This window comes from Cryptotermes secundus, unplaced genomic scaffold, assembly GCF_002891405.2.
Source record: "Cryptotermes secundus unplaced genomic scaffold, Csec_1.0 scaffold1058, whole genome shotgun sequence".
NCBI classification, from domain to species: Eukaryota; Metazoa; Arthropoda; class Insecta; order Blattodea; family Kalotermitidae; genus Cryptotermes; species Cryptotermes secundus.
The window spans coordinates 202,228-220,651 of NW_019728509.1; the positions used below are offsets into that span (position 1 = coordinate 202,228).

Here is an 18,424-nt window from a genome sequence, read left to right on the forward strand (position 1 = left end):
AATATATGAGTAAATTAAAATCCGTCACAGAAAGCGCTGAGTAGACCTATGTCCATGTAATATATTTAGGCGTGTATGTCTGTAGACGGAGTTTTGGATTATTGGATTTATTGACAAGTTACCGTTCGTACTACAAACAACTATACCACTATCGCTATTCCCACAATTTACAGTTCACTGTTACATACACCAGAGTCCTCAGTCTAATACATTCTCCGTTATATATTTTCTGACAACTTAAAACAGGAACTCTAGCAGTCTCACTGATATACACACTCGAAATATCTCTGTACTACAGCACACAGCCCTACTGCCAACTGAGCTCATAGTGCCATCTTCACAGCCTCACTCGACTGACTGCTCACTTGGAACTCCAGTACTCGACTTCCGATTCTCAACTGAACTCTTCTTTATAACCATTTTGCACGGACCGAATAGAAAACACAGCTCCAGTAATACCGCTATTGTCGTAGGCGTGTCCGTTTCCAAGGAAACTTGTTTACCGAGTTACTGCCTAGCAAATGGATGTCTCATCTGGCTCCACCATTCTGGCCTTCAGGCGTGATGACACAATTTTAGCAAAAACAGGGAACCAAAGTGAACGCTTTTGCGAACTTAAGTCGCAATATGTCTAAGCGCCTGGCAATTGCAGCATGTAGGGCCTATATTGTGCTTGAAGTCCTACTCACTTAGATCTCTTCATCAGAGTCGCGCGGTTAGTTACACTTTTCGGCCTACTTACTCCGAAAAGTATCATTGCAAAAACTAAAACTCCCCGGAAGAAAGGAGAGGTTTGGTGATAAAAATATTTCAGACTTACGTTATAGAAATTAAACCGCTATTGTTCATTCCACATCAATTTGATTTAGTCATTACCATATACCGTAATGGAAAATTATGTTTTTATTGCTAGTGGGGTGGGACTAAGCTCCATGTACTGCGGCCAACCAGCCCCAGATGATAGGTGAGGGTGACTGTGAAGCAATTGGTGGAATGAAGATTGGCAGGGGAAACCGAAGTACTCGGAGAAAACCTGCCCCAGAGCCACTTTGTCCACCACAAATCCCATTTGACCAGACCGGGCCCCCGCAGTGGAAAGCCAGCGACTAACCGCTTGAGCCTTAATCGAAAATTATGTCACATATTACAAAGTTTTCCCCGTGTTTAACTAACTAAGCACTACGCCATGAATTCGTACTGTATAGACAAGCATATTCTTGACCTCGGCACTAGCTTAAGGTGACTGGTCAGTTTCACGCTCCTGTCGCTTTACCTATGGGATAGCACTCCCAGCAGGAGGCTAGAAGGGACTCACAGTCGGTCTAGAAGATGAGGAGAGAAGAATCTTGCAGCTGCTGGGAACTGAACCCCGATCGTCCGTCCTGTAGCCCGTTGCAATACCGAGTGAGATGTCCTGGCTCCCTACATATTGCGGACAGAGTGCAATTTCAAAGATCTCATTCACAAATTTCTGGAACTAATTTAAATAATGAAGCCACAGGAGACAAGCGAGTGAGATATTGTGCAAGCAAATATATTTTCTAACAAAAGCCTAAAGACTGAAATATAAAGGACAATAATTTTACACACTGTTTCGGCATGAAATCTGGTTTCTTACCTTAACGGCGATTAACAATGTTTAAGGACATAGTGTATACCAATGAGAATATCAGACCTAAGGAAAGGGGTATTAATTCAGAAAATCGTACTCAATCGAGCAGTTTGGCCTAGCTCTATAATTCTAGACTTGTATTGTGGAGGTGTTACGTTCGAATCTCGGACAGTACCTAGGCCATTCTGACTGAAGTCTCTCGTAGTTTTTCTCAGTCCTTCCTTAGTTCCCAATTAGTCCACAGTCACTTCCTTTCAAATCCTTTCTATTCTCTCTTAATGCATTATCCCATCATTCGACGCTACATATTATATATATATATATATATATATTGAAAGCGTCTTAGAGTGACGTACAAAACGGCGATCACTTCAAGCCATATGAGATGGGTGGGGCACTTAACCCGTCTCCGGTTCGAGATTCTGAATCACTGATTTACAATTATGAACCATGATGACGGTAATGAACCTTCTGTCTGCTGAGAATTCACGGTGATTCTCAGCCAGGCGAGCGACTGTCAGCTTCTAAGCTCCAAAGAATTAAGGCAGCTATGAATAAAAGAGGTATTAATACAGAGTGATGAACCACGCAAGTGCCGACATTTTTGGTAGACTAAGCCTGCGTCTGTTTAGAGAACGAATGTCCCACCTTTAGTGTGTCCCGACATTTGTGAAGACATGTATTTCTAATGCCTGTTTACTGTGACTGACAGAAATGTGAAATATGCGTACTAATGTTACTGGGCTTCTCTATTCACGAAGCTCTAAGAACGTTCTGCATTTATTTATAATGTGGCGTGCTGCCTAAAGGCCAGAACATCTGAGGTGGGGTCCATTCTCAGACAACTGCTTGTTAAAACGCGTTTTCAAGACAGCGCACACAGAGACGTCCATTGCCGGGCAACGGCTTAATAAGCGTTTACCCCCGCAACAACAAATAGCTAGAGATAAAATCAACTTGTTACCTAAAAATGAAAACACGTTCTCACTGCAACTAATATACCACCTACAGTTACGCTAGCTAACATGGGAAACGAATCCCTTCAAGAAGGTATCTTCTAGGCCTTCCAGCTGTATAAGATAAGAGATCAGAGAAGACCAGATCAGAGGTCAGATCAGAGGAGAGCAGAGCGGAAATCAGACCAGAGGAGAACTGAGAACAGGAAAACAGAGCAGAGACTAGATCAGAGACGAACAGAGCAGAGCTGGGAACAGAAGGAACCAGCTCAGCCAAGAACCAGAAGACGAAACGTGAGAGACGAGGGACTAATGAAGTCGCATCGTCTGGAAGACGCTATTTCAGAGTGATTGTAATTGAAATAGTAAAAGAGTTATCCAATAAACAGTTTCGTCTAATCCAGAATCCACTATTATTCGTCACGGAACTCCGGACACGTGAGAATAACATGAATAGATTGCTCCAGTGAAATAAATTCGTGTACGCTTCTGATCTGACTTACCAGGATGTAAAATTTCTACTTCGGGACAGCGTCGTGAAGGGACACAGACGCAGGTCTCACTCCATTCAGTTATGTCCTTTTGTGAGAGACATCATGACAGAAGAGAGTCAATCACTAGACGTCAGTCACAGAAATCTCAAAGTGGATTTCCGAGTTTCATCGAGAGGGCATTTTGCCTTGGCAGTATGCGTCATATACAGGGGGAGAATACCGTTCCTCGAGGGGTCAGTTTTGAGCAGCTATCGTTAGGATATTCGATACATGACTTTATATCCATCTCTTCTTTTGTCGTTCTATAGTAGGATCGTAGGACAGAAATGTCCATAATCTACATTTCATTTCCCTGTTCTCTGAAGAGGCTCGCCTGATATACGTAGCCTATTACTTAATTTATTCTGTTATTCACTGATTGGCGGTTTGAGTCCAGCTGGGTGCACTCGGCACGGCGGTCACTCATTAGCCTACTGCAGCCTGCCCCGGGTGATTATGATGATGGAGAATTTGGTGGAATGAAGATTGGCAGAGAAAACCGAAGTACTCGGAGAAAACCCGCCCCAGCACCACTTTGTCCACCACAAATCCTACTTGAGCAGACCCTGGGATCGAATCCGGGCCGCCGCGGTGGGAAGCCAGGGACTAACCGCTTAAGCCATGACTTAGCCTGAGCCTATTACTACAATATAGCTTTACAGTTCAGAACCGTTACAGGTCATGTGCATGTAAGTTTTCAGTAATTTTAATCTTTATATATGTCGGCATTTGAGGTTCACACTTTGGTCAATATGAATACTGATACTTTCTGGGACGCGTTGCAGTGCGGTCGGTAGAGAGTTACCAACGTTTCGGATGAATCTGCTGATTCCATTTTAAAGTGAATATGAAAGTAACGGTTTCGTCCGAAACGTCAATAAAGCTCTACTACTATACACGGCATAATACTCCTGAAATAAGCGATATTCTTATAGAGTGCTGATTGAAGGGATTCAAAAGCCGTATATTAGATGCATACCTATGTTCACTATATAACATCATACCGACCACAGAGGCAGCGCAGTATAAGGCATGAACTGTCTTTGTACGCTCGAACGCTCAGATAGTGGGTTCGAGTTCCACTCGAGGCACAGATGTCTATGCTCGTTTATTCTGTGTTTGTGTTGTCCTGTGTGTAGGTAAGGGCCTTGCGACGGACTGATCCCCCTTCCAAGGAGTATTACCATTTGTGTATAGATTAAGAAACTGAAAAAGCGGCCAAGGTTCACAAGGGCTGTAGAGCCACATATAGACAGAACATAAAATTTACTTCGCATTTTGAGGGCCGCGCCTAGCTCAAGCGGTTAGTCGCTGTCTTCCCTCTGCGGCGGCCCGGGTTCGATCTCGGCTTCTGGTCAAGTGGGATTTGTGGTGGACAAAGTGGCGCTGAGGCAGGTTTTCTCCGAGTACTTCGGTTTCCCCTGCCAATCTTAATTCCACCAATTGCTCCACAATCAACCTCACCTATCATCTGGGGCTGGTACAATAGGCCAGAAGTGGCCGCAGTACAAGGGACTTAGTCCCTTATACAATAGGCCAGAATTGACCGCAGTACAAGGGACTTAGTCCCACTCCACTAGCAATGAAAAAATAGTACTTCGCATTTTGATTACGTACAAATAAAATTTATCAAAAAATAAGTACAGCGCTAAAGACATTCAGTGTAATTAGGCTTATAGAATTATCTTAAAGTATTTCTTCCGAATATACGAGTATACAGCGTTTTCAGTCGGTACACATGTTCAGTGTTCACTGAAGGATGTAAACAGCACGTTTACACCACATAAAAACACTGAAAACTAATCTGCATGCGCAGACTGTATATGGACTGCGCGCAGGGTACCATCCGGAGATAATCACTGAGTGTTCTTGAGATGTGGCGGACCAGGAGCCGGGAACTTCAACTAAATCCCCAAATCTGTCGACATTACGAAAGTAAAATTGCGTTCATTTGATGCACAGAAAGAATTAACAACTAATATATTAATCTGGAAATATTTCCGGAGATGGATAATAATTTATGTTTGATATTTAAATGAAATTCTTTATATGCAAATAAGATTTTTAATATAACATGAAACTTACTATATAATGGGCTCCTTTCCAGAAGGGAATGGTACGGTCTCTGGTAGCAGATGAAGTACGCGGCAGTTAGATATGAAGGATAACTAGGAGTGTAATAAACGAGCAAACACAGACAGTAGGCAAGCTTAAGAGTCGAGCGGTAGGCTGACAATGAGCATGCTGGTAAACGTTATTAGTACATAACTTCGCCAGCACCTTGAAATCACGAATTTATAACATTTTATGGAATATGTAGGTTCGTTACTGTACAGGGTCGGAGGTTTCCACCGCGCTGCCTATGAAGAGTTCTATCTTTTGCGATAAAACTCCGTGAAGATCGTTGAAAGTCAACTGACGTTCCGGGGGGGGGGATATTTTGCCTCCATTTTCACTGTCGAAGAATAATCCAAGGAAAAATTAACATGAAAATTAAGGAGCCCTGTTACTCTGAAACGTCGGTTGACTTTCAAAAGACTACACGGCGTTATACATCCCAGAAAACAGAACTCTACATTGCTGTGTTCATAAGAGTCCATCACATGTTTAAATTCTGAGGCAGAGAAATCCAGTCCATGGCATCCTATTTTACTTATCAAGAGACATGTTAATAATATTCTCACATATTTTTTAAAACGTTTCTAACCGTCCCGTCCTTCAGGCTTTCTACCACAGCTTTAAAATGAACATAATCCACAAATTTTTTACTCACTCGCTCACTCACTCATGGAGCTGAGCTCTTCTTGAGAAAACACCAATTATGCAGCTACTCAAGAATTTCCCAGAATTTTATGGAACCCGACCGTTTCTCACCGTGTTCACAAGAGCTCTCGACTGGTCCCTATCATGAGCCAGAACAATCCAATCCATAACATCCCATTTTATCTCTCTAAGATCAATTTTAATATTGTCAACCCAATTATGCCTTGGTTTTCCCAGTGGTTCTTTCCTTCTCGCTTTCCCACCAATATCCTATATGCATTCCTCTTCTCTCCCAATCGTGCTACATACCCTGCCAACCTCATCCTCCTTGACTTAATCATTCTAATTATACTTGGAGAAGAGTACAAGTTATGAAGCTCCTCCTTATTCAGTTTTCTCAAATCTCCTGTCACTTCATAATCCACAAATTTTACTATATATAATTATTTACTAATTTATGCAACTGAGCCCTTCTTGAGAAGCCTCCGAAGGTTCATTACCGCGTTCACGAGAGCTCGATTTCAAAATAAAGTATTACAAAGAATTAAACCAGAAGTGAAATTTGTAAAAAGGAACACGAACAAATGTTGTAGATGTGTTAATAAAACTTTCTTGTTAGGTCGATAACTGCACTCTGCCGTTAAAACTCACTTTCTTCCTAGTACTTACAGAGCTACTTTGTTCAAATGTTCTGTTCGTCTCATATAGGAGGCGACATTCTTGAATTAGAACTGCTTTCTTTTACAATGCGACAATTTAGAGAAAGAGGAAGCGCGTCATCATTGTTTCCGTTGTAACTCGGAAACGTTATTTTTACGCGTTTCACTATCGAAGATGTTCTAGAAATTCAAGATCTGGGGTTACATTGACACTTTCTTCTGGACTCGGAAGACGTCCGGGTATGTGACGCCACTTTATTTTAATTTCGGCCAATTTATTACATAACGTGACATGACACTCGAACGTCAGAAGTGTGCGGCTAGAAAAGCACAGTAGAAACGTCTGTTGTTAGGCAACATCTAGCTGAAACACGTTTCAGCTTCAAAGAATAAGCTGGTATGAACCGAGGCATTTGTCCGAAAATTGTTACATGTTTTCATGGCGACAAACGGTAACAGAGGACAATCTACTGTTCGACTGGGTTTAGTTAGTCCAGTCGAGATTCAAACGTACTGACTAGGGAGGCTAGAGACTAGAGACTAGTTCAAGATCCAGACAGCAGTGAGAGATTCGTTATCAAGAAAGAGTTCAATATGTGAAATGTTGTAATCAATTGTAATTGTAATAGCGATATCAAATAAATGTAATCATCAAATGTAGATCCCACAATTATTATTCACGCCTACCCCATATACTTTAAAAAAGTTACTAACCTAATAGCGCAGTCGGTAAGCGACGGATTGTAGGCTTAACGGCAGGGGTTCAACTCCATGTGGTCAGTGCTTAGTCTGTATTAAAAGCATCTGATAAGAAAAATAAAATTTCGTGTTTGTCTTCACGTTGACTTTCCTTTGTTTGAGACAGATGATAAGGATGTTCAGAGTTGAATTATATGAGTACATCTGCATTCAACTCAGAGCCTTAATTTCCGCGTGCTTTCTACACGTGGCTAACGTCCCAACATATTGACGTGTCGTTCGCTTAAGCCTTGGATCGCAGGCCTCTGACAGCCTCTTTGTGTATTCAGGGGAGTCATATTGGTGACGTTGTTTGTTCAGAGAACAGCCAGTCTGTTGGCATAAAGTTCCAACGAAAGGGCTTCAAAATATTTCAGAGCAGAAAAGGCCGTTACTTTGTTTCAACACAAGTAATGGTGAAGGCGCACAAATGAAGTGACATGGATTAGTATATCACTTACAGAGCATCATTAGCTAAAGGCATAGTTTGTTAGTAGTTCTGATGATAACTGATGTGTTTATAGCCAAATTAAATGCAGATAAAGCAAAAATTCATAAAGTCGACCCTACATTTTGAAAACTGCATTTTTACATGGCTTCGCAAGCAAAAAATGACAGAAATCAATACTTTACCATTCAATAGATTTAAAAAATATAGGCCTTCTATTGTAGACTCCTCTAATATCATCTCAGTGGTAGAAAGAAATATTTCTTAATACGGTATTAATATAAAGAGTTATATCTTCTGTGTTGGAAATCCATGTGCCCGGGTGGACGACAACGAACGCTTCGAAGGAACATATTCCTTCAATCTTCAGGGTCAAATAGTAAGCTTGGTGCATCTTTCATGCTGGTTTCGTACTATTCTTATTCTTCGACGCTGAATATGGAAGAGATGTTTCTCCGAAACGTTGATTAACTTTCAACGTACTATACGGCGTTACATCCCACAACTCATTATGTGAGAACCTGAAGTTTTACACACTATTATTTTCGGCTGTATCAACTGCATGGGTCATGTAGACATTCATATACAGGGGCGTGAATGAGTCTGTAAGAAGGGGTGGCCATGAGCTTTTGGGAGAGAGTCAGGGAATTTAAGAAAATTCTTCCCTAACAATGCCACAACACCCTGACTGGGAGAGGGTTTAAGCAAGTACTGTTGAAAAGAAATTAGTAGCATTATTTTACGAGTAGTAAGTAATACTGACGATGCTCATTCACATAATCCAAAAATGCAGTTAACTGTAACACGACACTGAATAAGTGAATAATGAGCTTAATAGAATAAAAGAAATCTCAGTGATTTTAGTCCGCAAGCGAAATATACCGACCGAGCGACCGCCGCTTGTCGGCGAAGTTAGTGCCAACTTTAGCGGATAGAGAGTGTCGCGTGGTCAGCGAAACGAATCCCCAAGGCCGTTAATCTCAGTTTTCTAGACCGCAGCCGCTATTTCCTTGAAGTAGCTCCTCAATTATACTCACGAGGCTCAGTGCACCCCGTTCCAGACCCACCACTTCTCAGAAAAAAAATCTGGTAACGCCGGGAATCGAACCCGGACCTCCTGATCTATAGCCAGGAACTCTGACCACTAGACCACAGAGCCGGTCCACTTAATAGAATAAGCATACTGTTATATTTATATGCTTTCTTGGACATATCACATTATCCTTTTAAGACAAACTGGTAATAATATATTACCCAACTTGTATTATTAAGAAACTCGTCAGCTTACTGACGCGTAACATATGTTATTCCTGGTGTAATAAAATAGATTCTTTGAGAGATTACTGACTGATAAATAAAGCAGGTAGGACTATATTGAGATATTTTAATTATTTTAATGGACTGTTGTTCGCAAAATTTAATTTTGTTTAATAATGTGAGTGAAGTTCTTTGAAAGGAGACATGTAACCTAAAACCAGACGTGCCTAGAAGTTGAGATATTTGCCTCTATCCTCCTGACTGAGTAGGCAATATTTCACCGTGTTTTAATGTCCACAGAAGTGGAGGAAAAACAGTGTGGAATGTGGCGGGTGGGATTGGAGAGTGATCCTTCACGTGCGAAACTTTCCCAATTCAGTCACTCCTTTTCCCTCTCTCTATTTCTCCCTCCCTACTGTACCGCAAGCGAGGTTAGGACGCAGCATTAATAATCTGTCGGTTAACATTCCATTATCTTCCATCGTCTCTTGCGCGCTTCGCTCATCTTTTCTCTTCTGATTCTGCTTTCCTTTCCTACATCATCAATTCTGCATATTTTATTCCTTATTAACTGCCATATGCCTTCATTTTTGTTTCGTTTAATCTGACTCTGCATATGTTATTACTTCTTTCCAATATCTTTCTCGTCTGCTCGCACAGCGTTGCGTCACCATCACATGCTCTTGCAAGTGTTTCTTATTCTGTTTTCTTTTTACGACAAACTATGTCTTCATGTTTTTCTTCACTTATATCCGTTTAATGTCACGTGTAGAGGGTACGCGTAACGAAATGACGGGTTCTAGTTCGGATGATTGGATTTATTAGAACTTGGTTACCCACTCTTTTAATAACATTTAAATTACAGCGCTCTTGCTGATTTACATACACCTCGGTCACGGTGGCCGAGCGGTCTAAGGCATGCACTGTCTTCGCTCGCTCGGAAGCCGGGATCGTGGGTTCGAATCCCATTTAGGCATGGATGTTTTGTGCGTTTTTCTGTGTTTGTCTACATGTAGAGGCCTTGCGACGAGCTGATCACTCGCCCAAGGGGTCCTACCGTTTGTGTAAGATCTAGTAAACCGGAGTGAAACGGAGAGTTTCATGGAGGTAGGTCTAGGCCCAAATTGGGGCTGTAGCGCCACAGGAAAAAAAAAAGTACACACTAGTCCTCTCCGGGTAACGTAATTCAACACAGAAATTAGAACTTCGAATCACTCCAAATATTGCACATAATTAAGGTCTTCAAATCATACTTTAAATCTTGACAGCTCTTCTACGAACTTCCCGTTGCGGTCACTCTTACTGATACTGAAATACACTCTTACCAATCTCAAATATTCCCTTCTGTTCTGTCTCTAACTGTCGTTATATAGCCTCCGCACTGACCATGCAGAAAACAACCTGTATTGTTGAAACGTGTTTACCGAGCGATTGCATAACAACGGTCATGGCGCCGACCGCATAGAAAAGCCGCACTTCCATTGTTGTCTTGTGCTTATTCGTGCAAAGTTGTTTAAGGGTCAATAGCCAAGCAACGCTGTGTCCATCAACGTTACAACATTTTACTTAGAACTAATAACCTGTTCCTCCTCTTATTACCAGATTCTAAAATTGAACGAAATAAAACAAATAAAGAGTGAAACTGTAAGCTAGAAAACTATAGTCCCTTGAAATACTGGAATCACAGGCTTCTTTCAGTTTATCTGTCTGCAATTTCTAACGCTCTTATATCTCACTGCACTGGCTTATGACGCTCTTTTATGTATCGTGATGTTAGAAAGCACTGCAACTTCTACGTAATACCTTCATTTAAGGCTACAAATATTTCTGCAGTATGTTCCCTAATTATAGAAAGATATTCACAATTAAATATTATTGTATTTGTGAAAAGTAAACACGTTTTAATACTTTGTGTCTTTGTGTGAGCACTGTATTGCTCAGGAAGTACAAACATAAAAAGAAGGGTTTGCATGTCCGCCTGCACATTTCTTGGGTTTATTATTGGAATCGACACCGAAAATCATCATTAGAATTTAATGCTGCTCTCTAAAAGTCTAATAAAATTTCTGTTTTATGTGAAACACGGATCGCACTTGTAGATTTTCCCAAAAAGATTTATGGCAAAGAGAAAATGTTAGATTGTGATATAAAAATGCACAGAGAATTAAAACCAGAGCCTATCTTCTCTGGCATAACAACGTGTAGTCCGTTTGGATTCAGGTGACCATTCGAGGATAAGCAAGTGGAAAGCAGAGGCTCTTCTTTCCAGCTGCTTTCGCGATGGCTCCTTGCTTGGCTTGCTCTTCGATACGTGTAATCGAGGCGATCCGTTCTTTCCAAACACCGTTGCCTTTCAGCGGACTACAAGGCTCTATATCCTAGAAGATTAAACTCTTCGTAACCATCATTGTGAGAGCCTCAGTTCTTAAGGCGCGTCCACATTACTCGTGCTCGTGTTCGTGTGACGGGCTATGCTAGCGAGTAATGTGGACGATATGACAAGTCACGAGACAAGCAAATTTTTAATTTTTAATTTAAAAACTATAACCAGTAAATTAAAATACGACTACAGCCTATACACACTACGAGTAAATATACGGACCCTCACGCGCCGAAGCCTGGGGAGCAACTGAAGTAGTGTGGACCAAAATTTACGAGCACAAGTAAAAGTCAGACGAGTCTCCCGACGAGCACAAGCCTGACCAGCAAGAGCACGAGCACGAGCATGAGTAATGTGGACGCGCCTTGAGACTCTTTTTCTTGGCTTGAAAACTTTTTCTACATGATCCATATTTAGTGAAATAAGGGGGAATGAATTTCTAACTTTGGGCTGTATGTCTAGATCTGCACAATATACAGCTGCATCAGCAATAAACGTACATCAAGGTCAATGTGATGTTCAACGAATGATCTTTATAAAATTGTATGCAGCTTCAACTGAGTAGAGGTGGCCTTCAGGTTCCTGTTTATCTCAGAAAAATGCATCTTATTCTCTATCAAAAGGACTAACCTCTCCCATTCTAAGAAGTCCTTCTCTCTACTAGAATATACTGCAAATATCCTCATATTCACTGATGGAAGAAGTCATGAACTGCATGCTGCTTCCTCCCTTGTTTATTTTTAACATTCCAGATATAGCAGTGCTAGACCCCCGTATATTTCATTGAATAAGATTCAATTTATCAGCTTCATGGACCAGACCGCCACATCTGCATGTTGTAACGGCCCCAGCTATCAGTGTCGTCCCGAATATGTTCTTTAAAATATTGGAAACAGATTCTGCCCCTCGTCGCTATAATGGGGCCCACATTGGGTGCTGGATGAATTGTGTGCAGCCTGGCATCCGGAACTTCAGGAGAAAAGCAATGACTACAGATTAGGAATGAGAAATAAGGAGAAGGGAATAAAGATGATGTAGGAGAACCTAGAACCGAATTATGGATGCGACGAAAAAGAAACAGACTAAAAGTGATATAAAAGAAAAACAAAAATATATTTTCAGAGAAAGATAGAAAAGTAACAAGTATAATAACATAGACTAGAGTATTATAGAATGTTGGGATCATTAATAATTAGGCCCGTATACTAATTATGTCTATAAAAATTATAAGACTTTGGCAAGGAGGCACATATTCAAATAATTGCAGAGAAAATTAAGTATGCGTTTAAGTGTGAACTCTTTCCGCAAGAGTATAAGCTATATTGAAAGCACTTGAGAACATTATACTGAGGACAATATATGGACCCTTGGGAGAGAGAGAGAGAGTAATAAGAAGCTGATAGAAATTACATAGCGAGGAGCTTCATAATTGCTACTCTTCACCAAATATGAAGGGTGATTTAGCCAGTAAGGATGAAATGGCCCCCAATTGTAGCATGCATAAGGGAGGCAATAAATGCATACAAAATTTTAGTCGGATAGACTGAAGGGAAAAGTTCTCTTGAAACACCCGGGCATAGACAGAGACTAACACGAAAATGAGTCTTGAAAATATTGCAAGACATATGGCAGAGTTCCTCAGTTCATAACGAATCTCACGCAAACAGATTTTTTTACTTACTATGAGACTGCGAATGAAAGCTCCTAGTTAGAATGACTTTATGCCTAATTCCTATAACGTCTCATTGCGGCTATTTTGCTTATAGTGTTTCTCTGCCACATCAGAAAACCATGCTCGGCTTTCCCCGATGCGAATGAATGTTGCCGTCAGACTATTGCAACTCTCAACATGTGAAGGTGCGATTGTTGTATCATATACATTGTCCTTCGAATGATAATTCACTTAGTTTTATTATTACAATTATTGGTGTCACAGAGAGAAAACTTGAGTTAAGAACAGGCAGGCAGGCACAGGTAAAGCCGCACTGCCAGGGAGGCATAGAAAGGCGATGAAAGTAAGAGAAATGGCATAGCAGAAAATGCGAGTGGTGCACAAACACAGTAACACGAAGAGATGATAGGTTGCCTGGCTGTACGGACAGATGAGTGGATGGATGAATATCGGAGTAATGAATAGGTTGGTTGATAAACGGATGGGTGGACAGTTGTATACAGGATGAATTAATAGATAAACTAGTGGATAGATGAGAATATGCAAAGCGAATGAGCGAACTGGTGAATAGATGATAATATGCAAGGTGAATTGGTGAATGGATTGATGAGTAGCGCATAGATGAATAAATGAATGACTGAGGAATGGGCGGAATGGGGAATGAATAGAAGAAAAATGAATTGATTGATGCTGAGGTCTCAGTGGATTTATGGAAGGTGATTGTATAGATAAATTATTTAATGAATTGGTGGAATGGTGGATGGATGGATTAGCGGAAGAAATAATAGGTAGATCAGTTGATGGCCAGATACATGGTTGGATTGGCTGATGAGTGGATGAGTGAATGGACAGATAAATGCTTGGATAGATTTGTGGATTACTGGAAGGATCAATGATTTGGCAGATGGATATGAGGATTTGTAGATGGATAAATGAGCCGCTGAAATGAGTCATATATAATTTATATGTATGTTTATGCTGTATCTCCACATCACGTTTGATAAGGTTCATTAGGCACTGCCATCAGACCAAACGATGATTTCATGCAACTACCATGTTGGCCGTTTACATTTTACAAAAAGGAAATACCACAGCAAATCTGCATATTTGTCGGAGATCTATTACCGTATTTGTATTATATGACACTCCAACCTCACCATTCGTGGTCCGCCATGCTATTAGTGATTGTGAGAGATTAAAATGTACGAGGTTGGGGTGTCCTCTAATGGCATCGGGTTCAGACCTGTATAACATTTAGTGACAAGTAAAGAGGGGGTTCGAAAGGTGAAAGGGAGAACACACACAGTCAGGATGATGATTCCATAAATCTGCTGTTCTGCCTTGTGTAAGGAAAAAGATTACAAACAGCGAAGTTTCTAAATTTATGATGATTCATTATCACGAACAAATGTGTAAACAGTGAACATGCATGAAGTTAAGGCGGTCTCCGTACTTTAAGCACCGTGTCATGAAGGCTATTGGAGAGCATGGACATGAAGCTTCATACATTCTTTACTGCCTCAATAGATTGTGGTTTATTTTTAGATTCAGAATTGAATCATATGTAATGATCCGTTTTTAGTAACAATGTTTAAAAAACCGTAAAGAACATTAGGCTCGTTCAGATATTTTCTTAATTTCTTTCAAAATGTTAACAAAATAGACCCTCTTCAGAACGTACCCGGATATAACGGATGTCGGATATAACAGAAAATCTGGCTGTGTAGAATTGAATTTTTAGAGATGTTGAGGAACGAAGAAAATTCTGTAATTAGAAAGATATTGTGACATGACGCCTTAAAGCCGAAATAGTCCATTGTTAGACATGGGCTCGCTAAAATGTGTGTCCGTGGCAACGAGTGTGACATAGAGCTTGAAAACCGGAATAGTCTATTGCTAGACAACGGTTCGGTAAGCACGTTCCCGCGGTAACGAATAGATACCGTAACACACGAACTATTCGAGATGGTGGGTTCGCCTTGAAGTTACAAAAGGAGAGTTTACTTCGGTTCAGGTGAGTTCGTTCAGTTACTCAACAGTTCAATTCGGTAGTTGAGTGTTCAGCTGTGGAGTGTTAACCCGCGGACAACGGAAGCTGAAGAAGGGTCTGATTTTAAATCAGAAGCAAGTCAGTTACAGTGGAAGGGAACAGCGTCGCAGTCCAGCAGAATGGGGCTTGTCTTAAAGACTCATCAATTGTGAGCTGTTATACCTGATCGTAATTAGGAGTGATGGTAGTGGAAGTACCAATATCTAAGCATCCAATACAGAACCTGTTATTGTTCGTGACGGAACCCCGAACATGTGACAATATTTAAAATAAAACAGAACCTCAATACAATAAACTTCATGCAATTGCGTACATTGGCTATGTATCCTAAGATGTACGTCCGTGGCTGTATCTTCACACAGTCATAGCGGACATCAGGAATAATGGACATTGAGTCCCACCTATTAGTCCATGATAACAAGTGTTTACTGTATTACGAACAGGAAATTAGTAGTGAGGATTTCTAAATAATGCTTATTTACGAGTGGAAGAACTTGTAATCATCAGATCCCTCTGAAAATAACTGAGTTAAAGACCACCATAATTTGAGAAGTGGCCTATGGTAGTCTGGTAGACGTTTACGTCTAACAGGTCACATGGCTTAACATACCAGAAGATAATACGTTTTACAGAAATAAAACCTCAACCCTCCCTACAAAATATTTATTTTAATATCAAGAATTTGTGGCGGGATACCGCAGTTTTAAGGAGAATGGTAACCTGGTGAACTAACGGTTTCATCCTCTAGTAAGGAGATTCGTTTCATCGTCACGACATCCAAGTCGGCCTTTCGACCTATCAAAATTCCCCTATCTAATTACAAATGGACAACAGAGGTTCCTTCCCCGGAGACAGGAGGCTGGCATGTCGATCTGACCACGCAACTCCTTGTAGAACCATGCTATAAATTCATGGGAATTCACCTGCAAGCTTTCATAGCATGGGGCTTGGTCCTAGGGACAATTTGCCTTTAACGTCAAAAAGACATTACTCTACAAAACATGCGCCGCAGGACAGAACGCTGATTGTAAAAGTAGAGGAGCAAGAAGGCCCAAGCTGCAAATTGTGTGACATTTTCGGAAGGCATTCTGTTCGAATCTTGACTGGTACACTGAATATCCTGAATGACATTTTTCGTTGGTTTTCTAACACCCTCCAGGAAATGTCAAGACAGTGCTTTTAACAGAATACGGCCGTTTCTATCCACATCATTTCCAATTAACCATTCACCAGTAATCCTCTACGGGATAGTTCAGTCGGTACGAGATGAACAGCAGAGGCAGAAACACTTTGATTTAATCCACAGAGGCCAGACCGGCTCTGTGGCCCACAACCCTTCTATCCTATGGGTACCGGGGACTCTTTCCCGGCGTAAAAGCGGCTGAGGCGTGAAGCTGACCACACCTCCATCCAGTGCTTTGGTGAAGAATGGTGGAGCTACGCCTTCTCTTCCCATAAGTCTTCACGTCGTTGTGCTTAATAAACTAATCAGAGGTACGACTTTACTTTTTCCAACAATCCTATCATTCAGTGTCCTATTGTGAGTTAGTGACAGCGTCCATAAATAAACAGTATGCCCGCATTGTGTTTTGAGTGCAACTGAGGAAGTGTTGACTGGCTCTTGGTGTATTATTGCGTCTGTAGATTACGCTTCCTCAAAAAATATAACGGTAAATAATAGCGGGATCGAAGTGAACGGGGAAGTTCATGGAGGTAGGCCTAGGCCCACTCTGGCTATAGCGCCAAGGGGGGGGGAAATATATATATATATATATATAATAGCGGGGCTGGTCACGGTAGCCGAGCGGTCTAAGGCATGTACTGTCTTCGCTAGCTTGGAAACCGGGATCGTGGGTTCGAATCCCACTCAGGGCATGGATCTTTAGTTTGTGTGTGTACGTTTTTCTGTGTTTGTCTACAGGTAGAGGCCTTCCGACGAGCTGATCACCCGCCGAAGGAGTCCTACTGAATATGTAAGATCTATAAAAACCGAAGTGAACGGAGAAGTTCATGGAGGTAGGCCTAGGCCCACGGGGCTGTAGTACCAAGAAAAATAATATATATAATATCGGTGATGAACATATCGTGATGAATAACTCCTAGTTAGGAATACGTGATCATTTTCTATTAAGAAATTCAGCGATTAACGAACTTGTAAGCAATCTACTCGCTTTGCATTAACTTTTAACTACCTAACTAATCGATTCTTTCTAATTAGGTTACATAGCATGAGACGGGCATGTAGGAAGAAAACTTTCTGCTTCTTTTCGCTTCCTTCCTTCATAAGTGAGAGGTAGTTACACTTGTTGCACGGAGAGAAATCTCCCCACCTCGGGCATACACATAGACAGATGTACTGCCGGTACAGGTGGCCCCATCCGCAAGGCGACGCCTACCAGAATGCCCCTTAACAATCTCTGCTTCACACAAACTAAAGAGAATGGACAAGTAAAGGGAGGAGGGGGTCAACATTGATCATTTCGTTAGTAACAGGAAGAAAGAAGTAGCAGCAGTACGAGGAAGGTTAGGTTTGCGAAACAAAACTAGAGGAGCGGTGTTAGGAAGAAACTAGTTGACTGCCATCACCCAGCCAGATCGTGTGTTACGTGACAGAAGTTGAGTGGTCAGTGGTGGAGGGACGTTCTGAAGATGTAAATGAAGATAGTGCTATTCGGTTCAAGGAAATACTGAATCTTAAGAAAAGTGACAGAAATTTGTCTTCCGACTGCTGCATGTAGACGTGCTCTTGCTACCAGACAGTCGTCTATTCAAACATGGCTCTATACCAGGTACATTATACGCTTGCATGCCGGTTGGTTATGGGTATAACAGCACGGTTTTATTCGCTACTATCGAAACAGGACATAAAAAAACAAAACACAAAAGGAGATTGTAAAGTAGTAACGCTGTTCACATTGCATGTATTTCAAAATTCATTCATTTCATTCTTTCATTCATCAATTTCCACTGACATTAATAGTTATTATTTGGGTGTTAAAAATGTAAAGTTGTCCAGATGCTTAATTATTTATACACTACGTCATTAAGGCATATGGGGAGTGAATAACTCCAACACTCTTGTCCTCAGTACTACATACATGTGAGTGGTAAGCTTCACGACCTTACCACTTTACCTCCGGCTGCCCATTGGGTAGGAAGCTTGTTGGGCCCCAGAGTCGGCCTGGACGCTATGGAGAAAACTTTCTTTTTACTGCTGCGAATTGAACCCCGGCTGTCCACCCCGTAGCCTATAGTTATACCGACTGAGCTATCCCTGCTCTTGCTATTCATTTATTGTAAACAAAAGTATTGTTACAAATTATTAATAGCTCATAATGAGCTTACACAGAGCCACA

General features: G+C 41.2%; 1 protein-coding gene across 1 annotated transcript in view; it reads left to right on the forward strand.

Annotated features, from left to right (window-relative positions):
• Positions 1–17,808: 17,808 nt before the first annotated feature.
• LOC117282377 (mucin-5AC-like) overlaps positions 17,809–18,424 on the forward strand; it is a 36,841-nt gene continuing 36,225 nt past the window's right edge. The window contains exon 1 of the mRNA XM_033751748.1: positions 17,809–17,857. Coding sequence (XP_033607639.1) covers positions 17,843–17,857 — 15 coding nt within the window. The 5' untranslated portion in view covers positions 17,809–17,842. The remainder of the gene's footprint in view (positions 17,858–18,424) is intronic.